General features: G+C 43.0%; 5 protein-coding genes across 7 annotated transcripts in view; 4 read left to right on the top strand and 1 right to left on the bottom strand.

The window, feature by feature from the left end:
- LOC116931212 (glutaredoxin-3) overlaps positions 1–17,866 on the bottom strand; it is a 39,471-nt gene that overhangs the window by 19,683 nt on the left and 1,922 nt on the right. Inside the window, exon 8 of one of the 3 annotated variants that reach the window (XM_032938752.2) lies at positions 12,468–12,525. The exons of the other annotated variants lie outside the window; for them this stretch is intronic. Within the exon in view, the coding sequence (XP_032794643.1) occupies positions 12,483–12,525 (43 nt within the window). The 3' untranslated portion in view covers positions 12,468–12,482. Of the gene's footprint in view, positions 1–12,467; positions 12,526–17,866 lie in introns of those variants that run through there. 3 annotated transcript variants of the gene reach the window in all.
- LOC116931217 lies at positions 10,260–12,517 on the top strand. The gene is made up of 2 exons (XM_032938761.2): positions 10,260–10,602; positions 11,767–12,517. Exons 1-2 carry the CDS (start codon positions 10,391–10,393, stop codon positions 12,314–12,316), a joined length of 762 nt encoding a protein of 253 aa, XP_032794652.2. The 5' UTR covers positions 10,260–10,390; the 3' UTR covers positions 12,317–12,517.
- LOC116931214 (fumarylacetoacetate hydrolase domain-containing protein 2) lies at positions 13,054–14,752 on the top strand. The gene is made up of 5 exons (XM_032938757.2): positions 13,054–13,556; positions 13,685–13,904; positions 14,006–14,337; positions 14,426–14,513; positions 14,575–14,752. Exons 1-5 carry the CDS (start codon positions 13,366–13,368, stop codon positions 14,635–14,637), a joined length of 894 nt encoding a protein of 297 aa, XP_032794648.1. The 5' UTR covers positions 13,054–13,365; the 3' UTR covers positions 14,638–14,752.
- Positions 14,882–16,310, top strand: LOC116931215 (fumarylacetoacetate hydrolase domain-containing protein 2). Its single transcript, XM_032938758.2, has 5 exons — positions 14,882–15,180; positions 15,247–15,454; positions 15,523–15,854; positions 15,917–16,004; positions 16,080–16,310. Exons 1-5 carry the CDS (start codon positions 15,005–15,007, stop codon positions 16,140–16,142), a joined length of 867 nt encoding a protein of 288 aa, XP_032794649.2. The 5' UTR covers positions 14,882–15,004; the 3' UTR covers positions 16,143–16,310.
- Positions 16,486–17,848, top strand: LOC116931216 (fumarylacetoacetate hydrolase domain-containing protein 2). The gene is made up of 5 exons (XM_032938760.2): positions 16,486–16,802; positions 16,872–17,079; positions 17,181–17,509; positions 17,570–17,657; positions 17,733–17,848. The coding sequence occupies exons 1-5, from the start codon at positions 16,627–16,629 to the stop codon at positions 17,793–17,795; spliced, it is 864 nt and encodes a 287-aa protein (XP_032794651.2). The 5' UTR covers positions 16,486–16,626; the 3' UTR covers positions 17,796–17,848.

Genomic DNA, 17,866 nt, shown 5'->3' with positions numbered 1-17,866 from the left:
CCTATAGTGTGCTTACAGTGTTGTCGTTCTTGTGGAATGGCGTGGCAAACATGTTTATTTGACTCGACGTCATTTGAGGAATCCAATCCACATAGAAAGAAGAAGAAGAAGAAGAAGAAAACAACAAAAATTGGGGGCAAAAAAAGAAAGAAAGAAAGAAAAAAATTAAATGTCAAGAATTTGAGAATTGCGGGAATGTTGGCCCGTTCAAATAGACGCGCGTGTGCGCGACGCATCATTGGACGTTTGCCGATCGAGAAATCTCATTCACCTGTCGACCGCGTGTGTTGATGCCCGGTTGATGCGTCTCATGTCTTGCCTATACATACACCCAACATTTTCCGTCCTTTTTCTCCAAAAGTTTTGACAGGCAGGTCGCGTCATTAACTAGAAAATATGAGATTTTCCTACTTTTTTTCTTTTCTTTTCTTTTCTTTTGCCAGTTTTATTTTTGAAATTTAGAAATGTAGAAGAGATGGACGTTCAACATAGCAGTAAAAGAAATTAAAAAAACGAAACAAGGACAACGATACCAAAAAGGAAAACAAATAACCTCGGAGTCCCCCTTCCTTTTCTTTTCTTTATTTTGACTATACAGAGATGATGTTCTAAGAACTACAGTGGAACCAAACAAGTAAGTAAGTAAGAAAAAAATAAAAAATAAAATAAAAAAAAATAAAAAGAGGGGGGCCAATGTGGACGCGTGCGCGCTTCAATCTTGAAGCAGTGCATCGTGACGTTAACAAGAGGAAAACTAAAGAAAAAAAGAGATGGCTGTGCATTCAAAACACATCGTTGGGGCTTGTCTTTTCGTTAATCGAACCCTCTACTGATATACAACATTAAAAATAAAAATAAACTTAACAAGAACAAACAAAAAATGAAGACAAATTTGCCTCATTGACGTCACAAAGAGTTTCGTCTTGTTGCAATGATGGACGCATTAGAATTAAGGAAAAGAGCACGGGCCATTATTCTGATGCGTTCCCCTTGCAACTAAAGTGCGTTATCTGTTTGCTGTTGTCTATATATCGCTCGGCCATGCTGAATGCGCAATTACTCGCTATAGCCCTACAAATCTTAAACGTCGCGCCAGTGGCGCCGTTCCATTCGACTCGCTCACGACGTTGCCAAATTGGAAAAAAAGAAAAAACAAAAAAATGAAAGCAAACCGAAAGAAAAAGACGAGCCCCAAAGTCCCGAACGCCGAAGAGTCCTATAAATAATCCGGCGTGGCTCTCAAGTGACGGGCACAGAAGCCACCAGAGTGGCACCAGAGTGGCACCAGAGTCCCGGCCGAGCCAGAAAGAGACAATGGGCGCCACACAATCAGCCCGTCGCATTTATTTTTGCGCATTTTTCGCCACTTGTAGTACATAACTCTTGCGTCGCTTAACAGATGAACCCAACGTCTATACATAGCAACACGCCGGTTCACACGATCCGCCCTTAACTGAGTGGCTACATTTTTTGGCGAAACAATTCGAATTCGTTCGTTTTGGCAAAGGCCAATGCATTCGTTTTTTTTCTTCTTCTTCCAAAGTATCAAATAGACGTTTAGCGTCGATTAACGCAGCCATTGACGTCGGCCATCGGCGTCCTTTTTTTGCCTTTCAACACAACACATGTCTGCTCTTACGTATACCTCTCGTTGAATTTGTCCTCCTTTTTTATGATTATTATTTTTGTATTTTTGTATTTTTGTATTTTTATGGCCTATTAAATGATTCATCAGCACCACTCAGCGTGTCCAATCTATTTGTACGCGACCAAATCATAATTTCATTTTCTTTTTCTTTTCTCGAATTCGAGAGGCGAGGAAAACGCAACATTTCAAATGGATTGGAGGACCAACGACCAACGACAGGAGAAAACGATGAATGACGATATGCCCATGTTAGGCATAACGAGCAGAAGACAAGGGGGAAAAAAAAAAGAAAAAATTTAAAAATCCCTCCGTCGTCTTGAAATGTGTAAACAAGCGATGATGCCGGGACGGCCCGTCACCGTTCATCCGCCTCCAACCCCGCCCAATGCGTGAAATTTCGTGAGGGTTGCGGCGGACTGGCACAGGGTGGACATTAAGAAGTGAGCAAAAACCAAAATGATAATAAATAAAACTGAAAAGAAAGGCCAACTATTTTGGAAAGTGTAGCGTCGTGGCCGTCATCTTTGATTCGCCGCGCCCAAGGCGAAATGACCCGAGACGGGCCTGTAACGATTTCCGTCCACACAAATGTGTGTTGCTTATTCTTTTGCTGCAGCTGCAACTGCAACTGCATAACCACCACAACAACAAACAAAAAAACGAATAAACAAAATCAAAAATAAAAGGAAAGGTCCTGACAAAAGTCACGCGGGTCTGAAAATAAAAACACGTTACGCCATCGCCATAAGCATCAGCAAGAAAAGAGCTGGAAATGGTTCGTGTGTGTCCTCGCTGTGAAAAGGCAAAAGGAAGAGCAAAAGGAAGAGCAAAAGAATCGAAACGAATCCGCAATGAGAAGAAACGAGCGACGCCATTCCGCCAGTGTGTCTGTCTGTGTGTGTACGTGTGTGTGTAAGTGGAGGCCCGTTCGTTTTCACCGAAATAGTTTTGCAAAGACGAACGAGTCAAAAATGAAATAAAAAATGCGCTGATGGTAGTCGATGTCCGTTTGTCCGTCGACACGCACTTGCAGCCAATGGGCGTCGGCCAAAAGTCCAAACAATTTCATTGTCTCTTTCGCTATTTCGCTATTTCGCTATTTCCAATTGGAAAATGGACGCGAAATACACACACAGATCAAGGGAGATCAAGGGAGATAAAGAGAGACAGAGACACAGAGAATAGGTCATATGAATAAATCAAACACAAACATGTCGTCGTTTTTGCCAAAGAATGCGGCGTCACCGACCCTCACCGATTGCAAACATCCAACCCCCGAAACGAGGAGGCATTTTTAGAGCCGATGTGCTTGGCCTATTTGCATCGCTTCATCATCATTTGATGGCTAGGCGACATTTGTTTGTTTGTTTCTTTTTTCTTCGTCGTTCTTTTGCCTTTCTTTTCTTTCGCTCCGTCACTTCCAATTAGACGCAACGCGCGCCAAAAATTCACTATTTCAAAACTCGGTCAAAAGTAATGCGCACTGAGCACCGACTTTGACATCAACGCAAACCAAACGATCATTGAAGAGAGGCCCCCCCTTTTCATGGCGTCTCTTTCCACGTCTTTCAATGTCGCTCTTAACAAGGCGTTGCATTGTTTCCTTTCTTTTTCCCTTCTAATGCGCCCGCCTATACTTTGCGAAAAGCATCAACGATAATGAAAAAGAGACAAGAGCGCCTCATTGTTTCCCATCTGGCGCCGTTTACCTTGAACGCCAATCAATCACACCTCGTCCTTGCCATTTCTCGCTAAGCCAAGCCGACGTGATTTGTCCATTGCATTCCATCGTTTTCCTGTTGCCTCTTTTATTGACCACCATCTGCGACGTCTCGATTCGTCCCTAATTGAATTATTATTTCTCATTGACCGATTGACGCATGGCGGCTCATCTTTGGAAACGCATCATGCAACCTTTTGTTGCTCATTGCTCATTGCTCATTGCTCATTGCTCGTTGCTCGTTGCAGAGCGGAGCACAGGAACGGACGGAAAGAGAAACACAAACGGACCAAGCTGTTATCCAGTTTGTTAGCCGGGTTTTTCTCAAAGAAAAACAAAACAAACAAACAAATGCAAAAAGAATAATAAAGGAAAAAAGAAAAAAAAAAAGACAATCACATAAAAGTAAAAGAAGAAACCAAAGGGAAATTGGTTGTGCACAGCAACAGAGACGAATGGACTTGTCTCTCGATGAAGCCAAAACGCTTAGTCAGTCACCTCTACGCGAAAGGGCCAACAAAATATTTAAAAAAAGAAATAAGAAATAAGAAGAAAACAAAAGAAAAAAAAAGGAGATTACGACCAACAGAATTGCACGTCTCTGACTCGCATCCAAAAGCCGCAATTCGACGACAGTTACAAATTTTGAATTTCTTAACATGCAAAAAGTCGACTAATTAATTACATGGCAGCCAGTAAGGACTGAGCCAGCGTCCCGTCCCGTCCCGTCCTGTCCTACACACGCACGCACGCACGCACACGCACACCGAAAATAAAAGGGGGGAAATCAGCAAATAGGAAACGACATTTTCGCAAAGAGAAATGAACGGGATTTGATTGGCGATGGCGAGTCGACAGGCACATACGCGCAAGGACATAACCGTAGGCGGAATGCATTCCGCATTCCGTTGAACGTTCGCTGTTGCCGCCCGGCCATTCGACCACTCGGCCTCTTATTAAACGGGAACGACAACAAAAACATGAGGAAAAAGAAAGAAATATTTTGGCTCGTGGCCGGTTATCGAAAACAAAAAAATAAACAAGAACCAGAAAAAAATGTCATCACTGGACGCCATTGGTAATGGAACTCTAATCGATTGGCAACATCAAAAATCGAAAATGCATTCGATTTTTGGAGGAGGCAATCTCTCGATCAGCACGTCCGAGAAAGAGAAAAAACAAATCAAAAGAAAGAAATTAAAGTGACAAGATCTTTCGATTTGTGCGTCCGTTCGCGAGTTGCTCATTTGTTTTGTTTCACAACAGGACGACGACGACGACGACATTGAACGGCGCCCGGCTATTCCACAATCGCGCGTCCGCGTGCGATGATTGTGAAAAAGCAGAGAAAGACACAAAATATCGTCTCGAGTTATCCACTGAAAATGGCCGAAAAAACCAAAAAAAAGAAGAAGGGAAGCGGAATTCAATAACAAATGAGCAGATGAAACAAGAGAAAGTTTTCCTTTTTCCACGTCAGGTGCGCCCAAAACCGTAGAGGGTCAACCGCTAAATTGTCCTTTCCTCTCCATTCTATTAAATTGCGCTTAAACAACAGCAAAAACATCAACAAGGTGATATTTGATCTACAGTCGACTTTTTGGGAGCTTCTATTTGAAAGTTGATAAAAATACCCCGTCGATCTTTTCGTTTCTCTCTGGGACAAACAAGACGGCCATTTTTTGCGTCGTCTCTTTTTTTAGCAATCGGTTGCGCCGTGACGACTGATGCTAGGACGCGAGACAAAAACAAAAAATCACCTGCCCAACCACGTCCGATGAGCGGAGAAAAGAAAGAAATGTCCGCATTTGGAGCGGATACATGTCCGATAATAACGCAACACGGCCAGAGTCAACTGCCAATAGGATATTGAATGTGATGTGACGCAAACGAGAGAGAAGAGAGAGAGAGCGAGTTATTATTATACGTCGCCTAGCGGATGTTGCACACCCACAGTTCAACACAGTCAAACACAATCACCAAATTGAGGATAGCCTCCGAAGTGACCCAAACAAAACAAAAAAAATGGCCAAAGTGAGTGCGTAATCGATCCACTTTGAACAAGTTGCCTTGCCTTTTCTTTTGGCAAATGGGCTTTGTGATTGGCGCGAGTCTCCTCTCTTTGGCGTCCATTTCACAGAGGATGGTCAAATAGTCAAATAGTCCAATAGTCAAATAGTCAAATAGTCAAAGTCTATGGATGGTCAACGAAGAAGACAAAGAGAGACTCATCCTGTTGTTTATCAGTGGCGAAACGGGCCAAGCACGCGGCCAATTCCATCTCCTCTTGCACCAAACAAGACGACATTTGGGTTTCACAAAAAGGAAAAGAAGGCGCCAGTCGACGTCGTCGCCACAAAAACTAGACATTGCCTACATTAACGCTCATTGCCCAATGCATTTTCTCTGAAATTCTTCATCCAGCCATTTTTTTAAATGTTGTTTTGCGTTTAATTAACAACCGAAGCCTTGAATCTGATCTGCTCGTCATCGCATTGGACCCAACATTGCACCAAAATGCAGCCAGTGGCAGTTCAATCGCCATCCGGTTCAATAGGAAACCTCAACCGGACAAGATTCTACTCAGTCGGCGTAACGCACCTAACAAACATCGGCATCTGTTGTCCACCCCCAAACCCCCCGCCTAATGGACGCAGCCGCCCTTCTATTACGCAAACGAATGAAGGGTCACGTCCAAGACGATGAAAAACAACCAAACAAAACAAAAATCGCCCCCCCTACCCCCTCCCCCCTCCAAAATCTGTGAAAACAAATATCAAATATTAGATACACAAAGTGTGTGCGTGTGTATGTGTGTACACTGAAAAGAACCAAAGTAAAAGAATACCAAATGGATTGTTGACCCAGCTGCCACACACACATACACACACACACAGTCACTTGCTATGTGTGTTTGATTGGCGGCCGTAAAGAAACGACCACTGAGGGAGTGCTGTGAACGACAAGACGAAAAAGAGAGAGAGAGAGAAAAAGGGGCAATCTTGATCTACGTGGTTATATTGGGGACGACATGCAGCACAGCAGCAGCCAATGGTACCACTACTGTGTATACATTCCGTAATAGTGTCGCTGGCTTCTTCTTCTCCTTTCAGTTCTTATTTCTTTTTGGGATTCCCTGTTCTTTATCCCCCCCAACGCGCCCTAACTACCACCACTTAACTTTGCCTGTGTTTGCAGACATCAAACAAGCGCGACAGATTCAAATTTCCCGCGCGCGTGACTCATCCTGCAAACGTGCATACGTACGTACGTACGTCCGAATGACCGAACGAACGAACGAACGAACGTACACAGACACACACAAGTTATTAAAGTTCAGCCAGCTTATACAAAACTCTTCATCTTGCTTCTTTTTCTCCCCCCCACCCCCGTTTCGGTGAATAAATATATTCGTCTTAAGACTGGCCGTCTTCCGTTTGCTTCATCCTATCTATCCATCCCAGACGCAGAGAAAAGAGACAGACGATCGTTTGGCTAGTCTCGTACATAAACTTGTGCCCCGCCAACTTCAAGATGAAAGAAGAAAAACAAAAAGCGGGGCAAAGAATACAAAAATGCAGTGCATCCGGTGCTGCAGAGAATGGATGCTGATGGTCTAATAGAAAACAATACATAACTCGTCTACTACGGTCTCTCCTCCTCCCCCCCTTCACCATCCCCATTAAACACATCATAGGCCTTTTTTTTGTTTTGTTCCATTCTTTTTGTTTTTAAAAAAGAAAGAAAGAAAGAAAGAAAAGGAAAGGCCTTTTGCTCTTGTTTTTGGCCGATCAACGCAAAAAAGGAAGGAAAGAATTTACACAGCGACTTGACAAATGGAAATGCATCTGTCAGGTTGTCGTGCGTATTGCGTCATGATCGATTGACAAGGCCGGAAGGCGGACTAAAAGGCAGGGAGGAAACGTCAGTCTCTTTTGTTTGTTTTTCGTTTTGCTTGTCAAATTACCTGTTTTGCATCATTTCAACTTTCAACTCGCTAACAGAGGAAACCGAGAGTGCCAGAGGATAAGAGAAAATGAAGGGCGGCAACTGAATCCACCGTCAATTTGCCTCTTCTCCGCCCCACTTTCCAGCCGACCTTTCGGGCCGTATTGTTTGAAAAAAATAAATAAATAAAAAAAAAGGCTAACGAGAATGGCAAACTATAGTGGAAAATGTGCGAGCCGAAAAACAAGTCAAAGTGGGAAGGAACAAAATATTTAAAAAAAAAAGACAAAAAAAGTGAAGCGAAGAGAGAAAAAAGCACCTGTCAAAACAAGCATAAATCGACGCCGCCTTTTGCTGCTGGAAAAAATGGCGCTGCCCCTGCCCCTGCAAACGGCAGCAGATGCGCAAAGCAGTAAACAGTGTGCGCTATTTTTATGTGACCTTTGTCCTTTCTCTTCTTCGTTTGTGTGTTTTTTTCCCCTTCACTTTGACGCGATTCCGTTCCGACTTTCCCGATCGCTCTCGACTGCTCCTATTACACTACGCCTATTTATAGAATGCCATTGCCGACCGAACCTCATCGCAACACCGTCGAATCGATCTAAGACGAGACCGGCCTACTCAAATAGACAAACGCGTACAAAAGAACTAGTCAAAAAACCAGTAAACAACAAACATCGGGAGACGATCATTGGTCCGTATTACGTCCTATTGTTTGTCTTTCATCAACGTGGATCAATCCCATCGGAAGCGTCGTCCGCGTTCGATATAAGCGACACCACCTCATCCGAGTTGGCGCCAACCTAAATGCGACGCGCCCCGATATCATAATAAACGAAAAAACACGAAATGGCCAATTTCTACGGGACAACTGGTGGTGGCCGTGGCCGAAGCCGATGGGGAGCGAAAACGGAGGTTGATGAATGACCACGACGACATGAGAGACCTCTCTCGTCAAGCATTTCGGGAAGCTCTTTGTCACTTCTTACTGCCACTGCCGCTGCTGCTACTCTTCTAGTAGTACGAAACGTAGAGAGTCGCAATAGAAAGACAAGACAAGACAAGACAAAAGAAAACGAGTCTCTATCCTAAATCGATTGGGGAAATGGCAGAAAGTTTGTGCCATTATCGGCCGAGGGAGAAGAAACTCGCACGAGATTCGCTTATTGATGAATTGCCCGCCATTTGATCCTTCCGATGTTGTTTCCACCCCGGGAGTCTCTTCTCTTCTCTTCTCTTCTCCTCTCTTCTCTCCCTCTCTCTCTCTCGGGTCGACAATAAAACAAATAAAAAGAGCAACGCCTCTACGATTATAGTCGACAACGACGAGTTATTGGTTTCATTTCATCAAACACGAAATTCATCGCAAAAAAAATAAAAATAAATAAATAAATAAATAAATAAAAAGAAAAGGAAAAAGATGGAACCTTATCAGCTGGCAACCAGACGTTTGCCGCGCTGCGCAGGAAATGACACCCCTATATATATAAATCTATTTATTTAAACATTTTTCTTTCATTTTTCTTTTTTAAAGAAAGAAAGAAAGAAAGAAAGAATATAATAACGGCCATTTGGCAGCACCAACTGAAATAAATGACGAAAACGTAATAAGCGTCTTCTCAAAGATCAAAAAATGGTTTGAACCGATTCAAGCTGGACATTCACGAATAAAAGCAGAGAAAAAAGGAACAAATGCTGGCCGGAGATTGCCAATCTCCGGCAATGAGAAGGACTAAGAATGTTGTCTGTGTGTCTGTGTTTGGTTGCACTGCACACACACTAGCCATTCAGTGGGAGGGGAGGAAAGATGAAGGCCGGAAGCGGATACTTTTAGCATAATGAAACTCGATTCTATGACCCCATTCCAACTCCCGTTTTTTTTCGTTCTCTTTTTTTCTTTTCGCTCTCTGTCTGTATGTTGCGAGGAAGGCAAAGTTTGCGTATAAAGGTCGTTGTCGTCTGATGAAACTTTGCCTAAGTGATTGGTGGAGCATAACCCAACACGAGACGGACAAAGCGCAAGTTTTCTTTCTTTCTTTATTCCACCCCAGAAATAAAAAGATCGGAGGGGAAAAAAAGAGAATAATGAAACAAGTGGGACACAATCATATTGTCTCGCTGTTACGCAATCCAACAAGAAACGCAGCACCAAAAAAACAAAAAAAGAAGAAACTACACCAGTGACTAATATCACAGTTACATTTTGTTTTATCAGCACTGCCCTGCACCCAACTTTTTTCCCTTCAAAAAAAGAAAAAAGAAAAAAGAAAGCTACATCAGAGTGTTGTCTTTGAATAGTTCCATCATATTTTTTACTTTTTTTAAATTCTCTTTAAGAAGAAGCCCCGATGCCGTGAACAACTCCCGTTAGATTCAGTCAAACCGCGGACGGTGCGTCTCTGTACGCGACTAGTATTAGGCCGATCAGTGGCCGGGAACGAACGAACGAACGCCCAACCACCACCACCACCACCACCTTAGGCCGATGAAGCCAACGCGGCCTCCACATCTACACAACTCGTCTCCATAAGACGATGCTAGTGATCACTGGAGCTCAACCTCCCAGTGACGTGGGGGTTTGTATTTTTGTTCTGATGTTGCAACCGTTGCACAAGCAGAAAGAAAGAGAAGAACTCCCCGGAAAAGATCGATACACGATGAACATTTCCATAATTTGGTCGTTTAAAAACAACAAGAAAAGCAAGTCGGATCAGTGAACATTGGCCGCAACGATATGGCGGATAAAGTTCATTGAATCAAAAATGACATTTGCCAAACGGGGCGGCAGTTGAATAGAAACGAATAAAAACGAATGGAAACAACGAAAAAAGTCGGCGGATGAGCAGGTGGGCTGTAGCACCCCCCACTCGTCGTCGGTTGGATGATCTGGATACAAACTAAACAGACACACAAAAAAAAGGGATGCTACATAACAAGTGGCAGTCGATGTTCAGACAAAGGATCGTCCGGACCAGTTCTACATTTTGGCCGTGTCATCAAACGCTTCAGCACAGTGGCACAGTGGCAAAGCGGTAGAAGCAATCCAAACCCCAAGTCCAATGGATGGATGAATCATGAAGCCAATTCGATATGCCAATCAAGTGACGACGACGACGACGCTGATGACCTTTGTGTTGCCAACGTTCATCGTCTTCTCGTTGTTTCTCGACAGAGTGGCAGCCGAATTTTACATCGGAGAGTATCACACGTCAGTGGATTATCCGGCCGGCTGGAATCGCATCAAAGAAGCAAATCCCATTTCTCGTGTCGACGAAAACGACGGCCGGTGAGTGAGACAATGTTTCCCTCCTTTATGAGTAGCATAGAGTGGCGCACAGTGGCACAGAGTAGCGAAGACATGCAAACGACATCAAGCAGTTAGTTAGTTGGTGACCAACGTGCGCCAACGTCAAAGGCAGCTGGGGCAAAAAAAGAAAACAAAACAAAAACGCCGTCTATTCAAAGAATTTTTCTGTTGATAAAACATGTCGTTTGCTGCTGGAATGGCGAGACACGTTTCTCCAAAACGTCCACGGGACAAGAATCAAAATGGGCGCCAATGTGACGAATCGGTTTTCTTTTGACGTTCAACTCAAATGTTGTCGACGCATTACAAGACGATTCCCTGCGCTTGAATAACCGCATTACAAATGCACGGATGAAAAGAGTCGAGAAAATTATTCATTTTTTTCTTTTTTTATTATTATTATTATTTGAGAGAGAGAGAGAGAGAAAAAACAACATCCTTGACCGACATTGAGGTTTTTCTTTTCTTTTTTTCCTCTCTTTTTCACGTGTTTCACGTGTTTCACGTGGACCTAATTTCGATAAAAGCAAATGCCGTCAATGATGTGGTATTTGACACCTGGGATTGACCTCGGTGGCTGCGTCATGATGGCTTACCATCAAAAAGTCTAGTCAGTCCTTAATTGAACGCATCGACTAGATTGCCCCCCTCCCCCAAAATAGAAATTGAAAAAAGAAAGAAAGAAAGAAAGAAAGAAAAAGAAAAAGATAAATTAAGCCCAGGTTGTGGGTACGCGTTCTGGTTTCACGAGCATGTGGATGTTATTTCCTATCGGGACACCTACACACACAAACACACTCTTTAAAAAAAAAAAAAAAGTGGAATAACGACATCATCATCCTTGAAACTCAGTTTCCACCCTGTTGGTCCGTTTGATTGATTCACTCGAGATGTTGCTTGTTTTGTTTTGAATTCCCCCCCTGATGGTGCCAGGTCTGGTACTAATATTAGTGACAACGATGACGACGATGACGACGACTCGACTTCCGCGTCGTTTCAATCTTCATTCAAGGCTCCACTTTGACGTCGAAGCTCAATCAAAATCCTATTACCGTTGCTGCATTTAGTTGCAATACATTTGACTTGTTTGACGTCCCTTACTGTATACTGTCTCTAATCGCGAAATGTAATCCCGTAACGCAGGATTGATGGCAGCAGCAGCTACAACGACAACGACGACAACGACGACGACGACGAAGAGAGTAACGAATTGTTCGTGGCCAGATCAAACAAACGCAGCCGCAATCATCAGCAACGCTCAAGTTCGGTGACGGTGACGGAAGGACGCAGTTTGAGAACGTTCAACCCACTGACGCCGGGCGGAACCATCTACCTGGCCTTCATCTTCCTGATCCCGTTGACGGTGGGCAAAACCAACCTGGGCCGCGGCAAATCGTCTTCCCTGTCAAAGGGCAACCGTCTGCTGGAGCGTTTGATTCACAAAGTGCAGCAAGACCAGCAGAGCCTTTACAGCGAAATGGGCTACGTCGACGGCAATCTCATGTTGCGCAGGGGCTGGCGCGACTTGCGTGACACCCTGGCCAAAAAATTGCTTCTCCTTCCGTGGCGGCGTCGGCGTCGGCAGCGACGACAACAACAACAACAACAAGACATCGACAACAGCAGCCACAGTAAGAATAGAAGAAAGAAAAAGAAATGCAAGTCCTGGAAATCACCACAACGACCATTATAGCTACTTGTCTGCCCCTGACCCTTACGAATATTCTTTTCTTTCTTGGCTTTTATTTATTATTTGCTGTATTTTTTTTCCAACGAAATGCACATGACGCAAACATGTGTTGTTGAACTGCGGCTGTTTGCGAAATGTTGTGTCTGAATAAGAGCTGTTTTCTGTATCGTTACCGAGAAGAACATGGGTGGAGGGTGGATGCTATGCTATTTCTGTTTTTTAAAAATAACAATAATAAAAAAAAACACATCAATAAATAAAAAGAAAAAAAAAAAAACACACAAAAATGCTGAACAAATAGACGACTTGGCTAGCTGTCTAACGGTGAAGCAACGACTGGCGTGGACGACTCAAACTTGCCGTTTACAAATGTTGAGCGGCGGCCGTTAAACGGAACGAGCCAACCAACCGACAGCGAGCCTCGCACCTCGTAACTTTTCTCAATGGCACAAAACGGTTTCAACTTGATCGCTATAGCGTGGCAAACGAGCGCTCGATCAACAGCGAAATCTTTTTCTTTTTTTTCTTCTTCTTTTTCTTTTTCTTTTTCTTTTTCTTTTTAAAGATATACGTTCAGTAGATACGCAAGAAGTTTGGCTTGGCTCGACTGACTTCCAACAAGTCATTTCGATAACAACTTTGACGCCGGAAAATTCAATACAAAGTTTCAGATGCCATCTAGTTGCCGATGATGAAAACGATTCGGGAAAACATCCAACAGATTCCCGTCACGTCCGTCCGTAAAAACGCACAGAGACCACAACATTCCAGTCCTTTCTCGCAGTACTTTTAATTCACAGAGCCTCCCCCCACCAAAAAAAAACTTTAAAAAAAGAGAGAACGCGTGACCAGCGACCTCAATTGCATAGTTATCAACACTTTGCCAGTCAAGTTGCTTGCAGACACCGTTTTTTCTTTTCTTTCCCCTTTTTCTTTTAGCAATCGTTAGCAACAATCTTACACAGGTAGACGTCGTGCAGTCAGCAAGAGACAAGAGACAAGAGACGAGTGACTAGTCGACTGCTATCAGAGAAATAGGAATTTGAGAAAGAATGCGATTCGTTCAATTTCGGCTTCTAGATGACTCACAAGAGACGATTCGTGTCGGCGTTTACGACAAGGACAATGGCAACGTGCTGGACCTCAGCAATGCGTTGCAGCAACCCAACGCTGGACCCATCAACATGGTGAATGCCTTGGCCAAATTAGGTAGCCGAGGTGTCATGGACACAGCGGCCAGAAGGTATTATCAGCATTTTCGAAAAACAAAGTGTAGTGCTCCATTTAAAAAACAACCCATTTCCATATAATAACCATTTGAGAAAAAGAAAAGAGAAATAGCTCAAACAAAACAAAATGACATTTGCCTAGTTTGGAAACGCAACTGAATCAACATTTGGACAAGTCTAAATATCAACTTTTGGCCCCCATCACGTCCCCCGATAAGGTCGCCTGCATCGGGATGAACTACAAAGATCACTGCCAAGAACAAGGCGCCCCAATACCTTTAGAGCCTCTCGTTTTCAGCAAATTCCCTAGCTGCATCATTGGCCCGTTCGACAACATCCCCTACCCTGCTGGTTTGTCCGAGGTACTGTACAACAACAATTACAACTCATCCCCCATTGGGAAAGAAACTGACGGCTTCAATTGTTTTGTTTGATACGATGGAAAAAAACAAACAAACAAAAGGAACTCGACTGGGAAGCCGAGCTGGCCGTGGTGATCGGCAAAAAAGGAAAGAATATCGACGCCTCTTTGGCAAAGGATTACATATTCGGTTACACAGTTGCTCACGATGTGACGGCGCGTGATTGGCAGCTGAAGAAGAACGGCGGTCAATGGCTTCTCGGAAAAGCTATGGACGGTTTTTGTCCTATTGGACCGTGCATCCTGACAGCCGATCAAGTGCCCGATCCTCATCGACTCGCCATTTCGTGTAGAGTCAATGGACAAGTTAAACAAAACAGCACGACCGCCCAACTTGTTCACGGAGTCTACGACTGCGTCGCTTGGCTTTCCAAGTACTCAGACCTCCCAGAAAAAACAGTTTTATTACAAACTCTCAAATTTTAAATTTTTTTTTTTTTACAATCGCTAATGTATTCCTAGGTTTTGTACGTTACTGCCCGGCGACATTATCCTGACTGGAACGCCTCCAGGTGTCGGCGTATTTGCCAAACCTCCTCAGTTCTTAAAAGTGCGTATCCCCTTTCTTTTTATTGATAATAAAGCCTCGACACTAATGCGTTGATCTGCAGAGTGGCGACGTCGTCGAATGCGAGGTCGAAAACATTGGAATCATACGAAACTCAGTCATATGAAGTCAACCCATCCAACGTTTTTGGTAGATCAACAGAGCATTCAAAACAAGTTTAGTACCGAAAGCCCATTTAGGTGTTGGGCTCAATAAAAGAAAAAATACAGCAATGAAAAGTAGCGTTTATGGTCCTGCCGTCGATTGATTACTGTCAGAATTACGAATAAAATCCGACACTTGTGCCAAATGATCCGCCACAATCCATCTGGCGGACACCAACAAAACTAGCAATGAAAACATTGGGCTAAACGTCGTCTGCTGTAGGGGTCGGCTTGTGACGTTCAGTTCTATTCCAATTAAAATTTTGGAATTGCTTCCATCGTGAAAAACAAAGAACTGCCTAGCCGAATACCCTGACAATCGAGTTAAATATGCGCTTCATACAGTTCAGACTTTTGAATGATTTGGCAAAAGCGACCCGGATTGGACTGCAGAAAACGAGCGGCGGAATAGTGGACCTCAGCAAAGCTTTTCCAAGTAGCAGTTCGTTGAAAGATGCCTTGACCAAATTAGGACCAAAGGCCTTGGTCGAAAGAGCCAGACAATAGTATGAATTATTCAAGTAACGTTTAGCAACAACAAATTGAAAAGGTAACACAAATCTTTTTCAAAGTTCATCAAGTGAAGAAAAAGAGATTAGCCACTGCGAGATAATGGCTCCAATCACAGCACCCAGCAAAGTTGCATGTGTTGGATTGAATTACAGAGATCATTGCGAAGAAACAGGAAAGCCAGTGCCACCAGAGCCAATTTTCTTTAGCAAGTTCCCCAGCTGCATAACTGGCCCTTTTGATGACATCCCTTACCCAGAAGTGACAAAGGTAATAACACAGCATTTTCCCCCAACCAACAATTCACCAATCCCAAAGTTGGGTTGTCATGTAAAAAGGAATTAGACTGGGAAGCTGAGCTGGCTGTAGTCATTGGGAAACGAGGCAAAAATATCGATGCAACTTCGGCCCACGATTATATTTTCGGATTCACGGTGGCACATGATGTGACAGCCCGAGATTGGCAGTTCACAAGAAACGGCGGTCAATGGCTTCTCGGAAAAGCTATGGACGGGTTCTGTCCTATCGGGCCCGGCATCGTTACGCCTGACGAAATTGCTGATCCCCATAACTTAGCAATTTCGTGCAGGGTCAACGGCCAACTTAAACAAAACAGTTCGACCGCTCAACTTGTTCACGGAGTCTACGATTGCGTCGCCTGGCTCTCAAAGTATTACAACCCTCTACCGATTCTCACAAAATTGCCTCGACATAATCAAAATGTTTTCCAAGGTTTTGCACGTTGCAGCCCGGTGATATTATTCTAACTGGAACCCCACCTGGAGTTGGTGCCTTTGCCAAACCACCTCTGTTTCTCAAGGTTTTCCACGCAATCCATCAAAGTCATATTCAAAGCGACAACATATTTTTCTTTTGTTCCTTTTTTTTTTTTTAGAAGGGTGACGTGGTGGAATGCGAAGTGGAAAAAATCGGCATCATTCGTAACCAAGTCGTGTGATTTTATTCAAATCTGAGAACGTCAAAAAAAGATGACCAAAAGAACGTTGGAAATAAATTATGCTTAGAACCGGTCTGCAAGAAGCAATTTCACCGATAAAAATTTAGCCGTACTAATAGTAAAAGCAACGGTTAAATAAAAAAAAAATAAAAAAGGGAGAACCATTTAGCATAGTTTGTTTCGTTTTGTTTTTGCTCGGTAGCCAAGATTTGTTTGCTCACTACGAATTTGAATTTCATTTACATATTAAAGAAGCAAAATGTAATCTGTGCCACCTATCGGCCGGCGAAGACAGAATATAGAAAAACAACTTTTCGTCTTCTGCATGTGTAGAAAAATAAAAAATTTACTTCTCATGGAAAACCAAAGTTAAACATCAGCAGAAAAGCAAGTGCAAGAGACATTCATGAGAAGCGATTCAACGATTGAAAACAAGAATTTTTTTTCCCGCAGCGAATTTAAAGATTAGCTTCAATTCCTTAAAATGCGATTCGTTCAGTTCAGGTTCCTCAAAGATACGATCAAAGCAACAAGAATTGGCCTTCAAAAAAAGAGTGGTGGTATAGTGGATCTCAGTGATGCACTACCCAATTGTCATTCTATGGTAGACGCTTTGACGAAATTAGGCGGAAATGGCCTGATTGAAATAGCAAGAAAAAAGTAGGTCTTCTTCCAAAGTTACAAGTAAACAAAGTTAAAATTTGAATGATACAAAAAATATTGTTCTAGTTTAGCAAATAAAGAGACCAGCAGCAGCAAGTGCCAATTGCTAGCTCCCATCACATCACCAGACAAGATTTTCTGCATTGGCCTGAATTACAAAGATACATGTAAAGAATTGGGATTCACACCCCCAGAGGAACCTCTAGTTTTCTCCAAGTTCTCCAGTTCAATAACTGGCCCTTTTGACAACATAGATCATCCAGATATCTCAAAGGTTGGTTAAAACATCAAAAATAATGAATGTTTACAACTTTTGACCTAAACAAGAAAGGCTCAAATATCCTTTCACTGATTCTTTTGGATAACTTTATTTAGGAGGTATTTTGGGAAGCAGAACTAGCTGTTGTAATAGGGAAAAAAGGGAAAAATCTTGACGCCACAACAGCAAAAGATTGCGTCTTCGGTTATACAGTTGCAAACGATATTACTGCACTCGATTGGCACAAAAAAAACGGTGGTCAGTGGCTTTTAGGCAAAACAATGGACGGCTTTTGTCCAATTGGACCAAGCATTTTGACAGCTGACAAGATTGCTGATCCACACAAGCTGGCCATTTCATGCCGTGTCAACGGTCAAATCAAGCAAACTAGCAACACTCATCAGTTAATACATGGAGTTTACGGCTGCATCGCCTTTTTGTCCAAGTATTCAAAAGAAAAATCAATATTTATTCGGCATCTCGTTCACTTTTCCTGAATCGACAGGTTTTGCACCCTTCTTCCTGGTGATATCGTCCTAACTGGAACACCCCCTGGATGCGGTGGATTTACAAACCCTCCCCAATTCCTAAAGGTAATTCTCGTCCATTTCCGTGTAAAAAATGTTTGTTATAGTTTGTTTTGTTTTTTACCTCGACAAACTTTAAAGAAAGGGGACGTCGTAGAATGCGAAGTTGAACAATTAGGGATCATCCGAAACCAAATTGTTTAAGACCTGCCTACCTTCGTTGTCTAGTATTCAAATATACCAATTTCAGAATCGTGTCTCATCCTCGTTGATTC

Source organism: Daphnia magna, linkage group LG9 (genome assembly GCF_020631705.1).
Source record: "Daphnia magna isolate NIES linkage group LG9, ASM2063170v1.1, whole genome shotgun sequence".
Lineage (NCBI taxonomy): Eukaryota > Metazoa > Arthropoda > Branchiopoda > Diplostraca > Daphniidae > Daphnia > Daphnia magna.
The sequence above is the reverse complement of the archived record's forward strand: the minus strand, read 5'-3'. Positions and strand labels throughout refer to the sequence as shown.

Excerpts from the sequence above, each read along its gene's own strand:
- LOC116931217 (XM_032938761.2), top strand. The coding sequence starts at position 10,391 with ATGAAGCCAATTCGATATGCCAATCAAGTGACGACGACGACGACGCTG. Across the intron at positions 10,603-11,766 it reads GTCGACGAAAACGACGGCCG|GATTGATGGCAGCAGCAGCT; the intron begins GTGAGTGAGACA and ends CCCGTAACGCAG.
- LOC116931215 (XM_032938758.2), top strand. The coding sequence starts at position 15,005 with ATGCGCTTCATACAGTTCAGACTTTTGAATGATTTGGCAAAAGCGACC. Across the intron at positions 15,455-15,522 it reads CTTACCCAGAAGTGACAAAG|GAATTAGACTGGGAAGCTGA; the intron begins GTAATAACACAG and ends TCATGTAAAAAG. Across the intron at positions 15,855-15,916 it reads TGCGTCGCCTGGCTCTCAAA|GTTTTGCACGTTGCAGCCCG; the intron begins GTATTACAACCC and ends ATGTTTTCCAAG.
- LOC116931214 (XM_032938757.2), top strand. The coding sequence starts at position 13,366 with ATGCGATTCGTTCAATTTCGGCTTCTAGATGACTCACAAGAGACGATT. Across the intron at positions 13,905-14,005 it reads ACCCTGCTGGTTTGTCCGAG|GAACTCGACTGGGAAGCCGA; the intron begins GTACTGTACAAC and ends AACAAACAAAAG. Across the intron at positions 14,338-14,425 it reads TGCGTCGCTTGGCTTTCCAA|GTTTTGTACGTTACTGCCCG; the intron begins GTACTCAGACCT and ends ATGTATTCCTAG.
- LOC116931216 (XM_032938760.2), top strand. The coding sequence starts at position 16,627 with ATGCGATTCGTTCAGTTCAGGTTCCTCAAAGATACGATCAAAGCAACA. Across the intron at positions 16,803-16,871 it reads ATTGAAATAGCAAGAAAAAA|TTTAGCAAATAAAGAGACCA; the intron begins GTAGGTCTTCTT and ends ATATTGTTCTAG. Across the intron at positions 17,510-17,569 it reads TGCATCGCCTTTTTGTCCAA|GTTTTGCACCCTTCTTCCTG; the intron begins GTATTCAAAAGA and ends CTGAATCGACAG.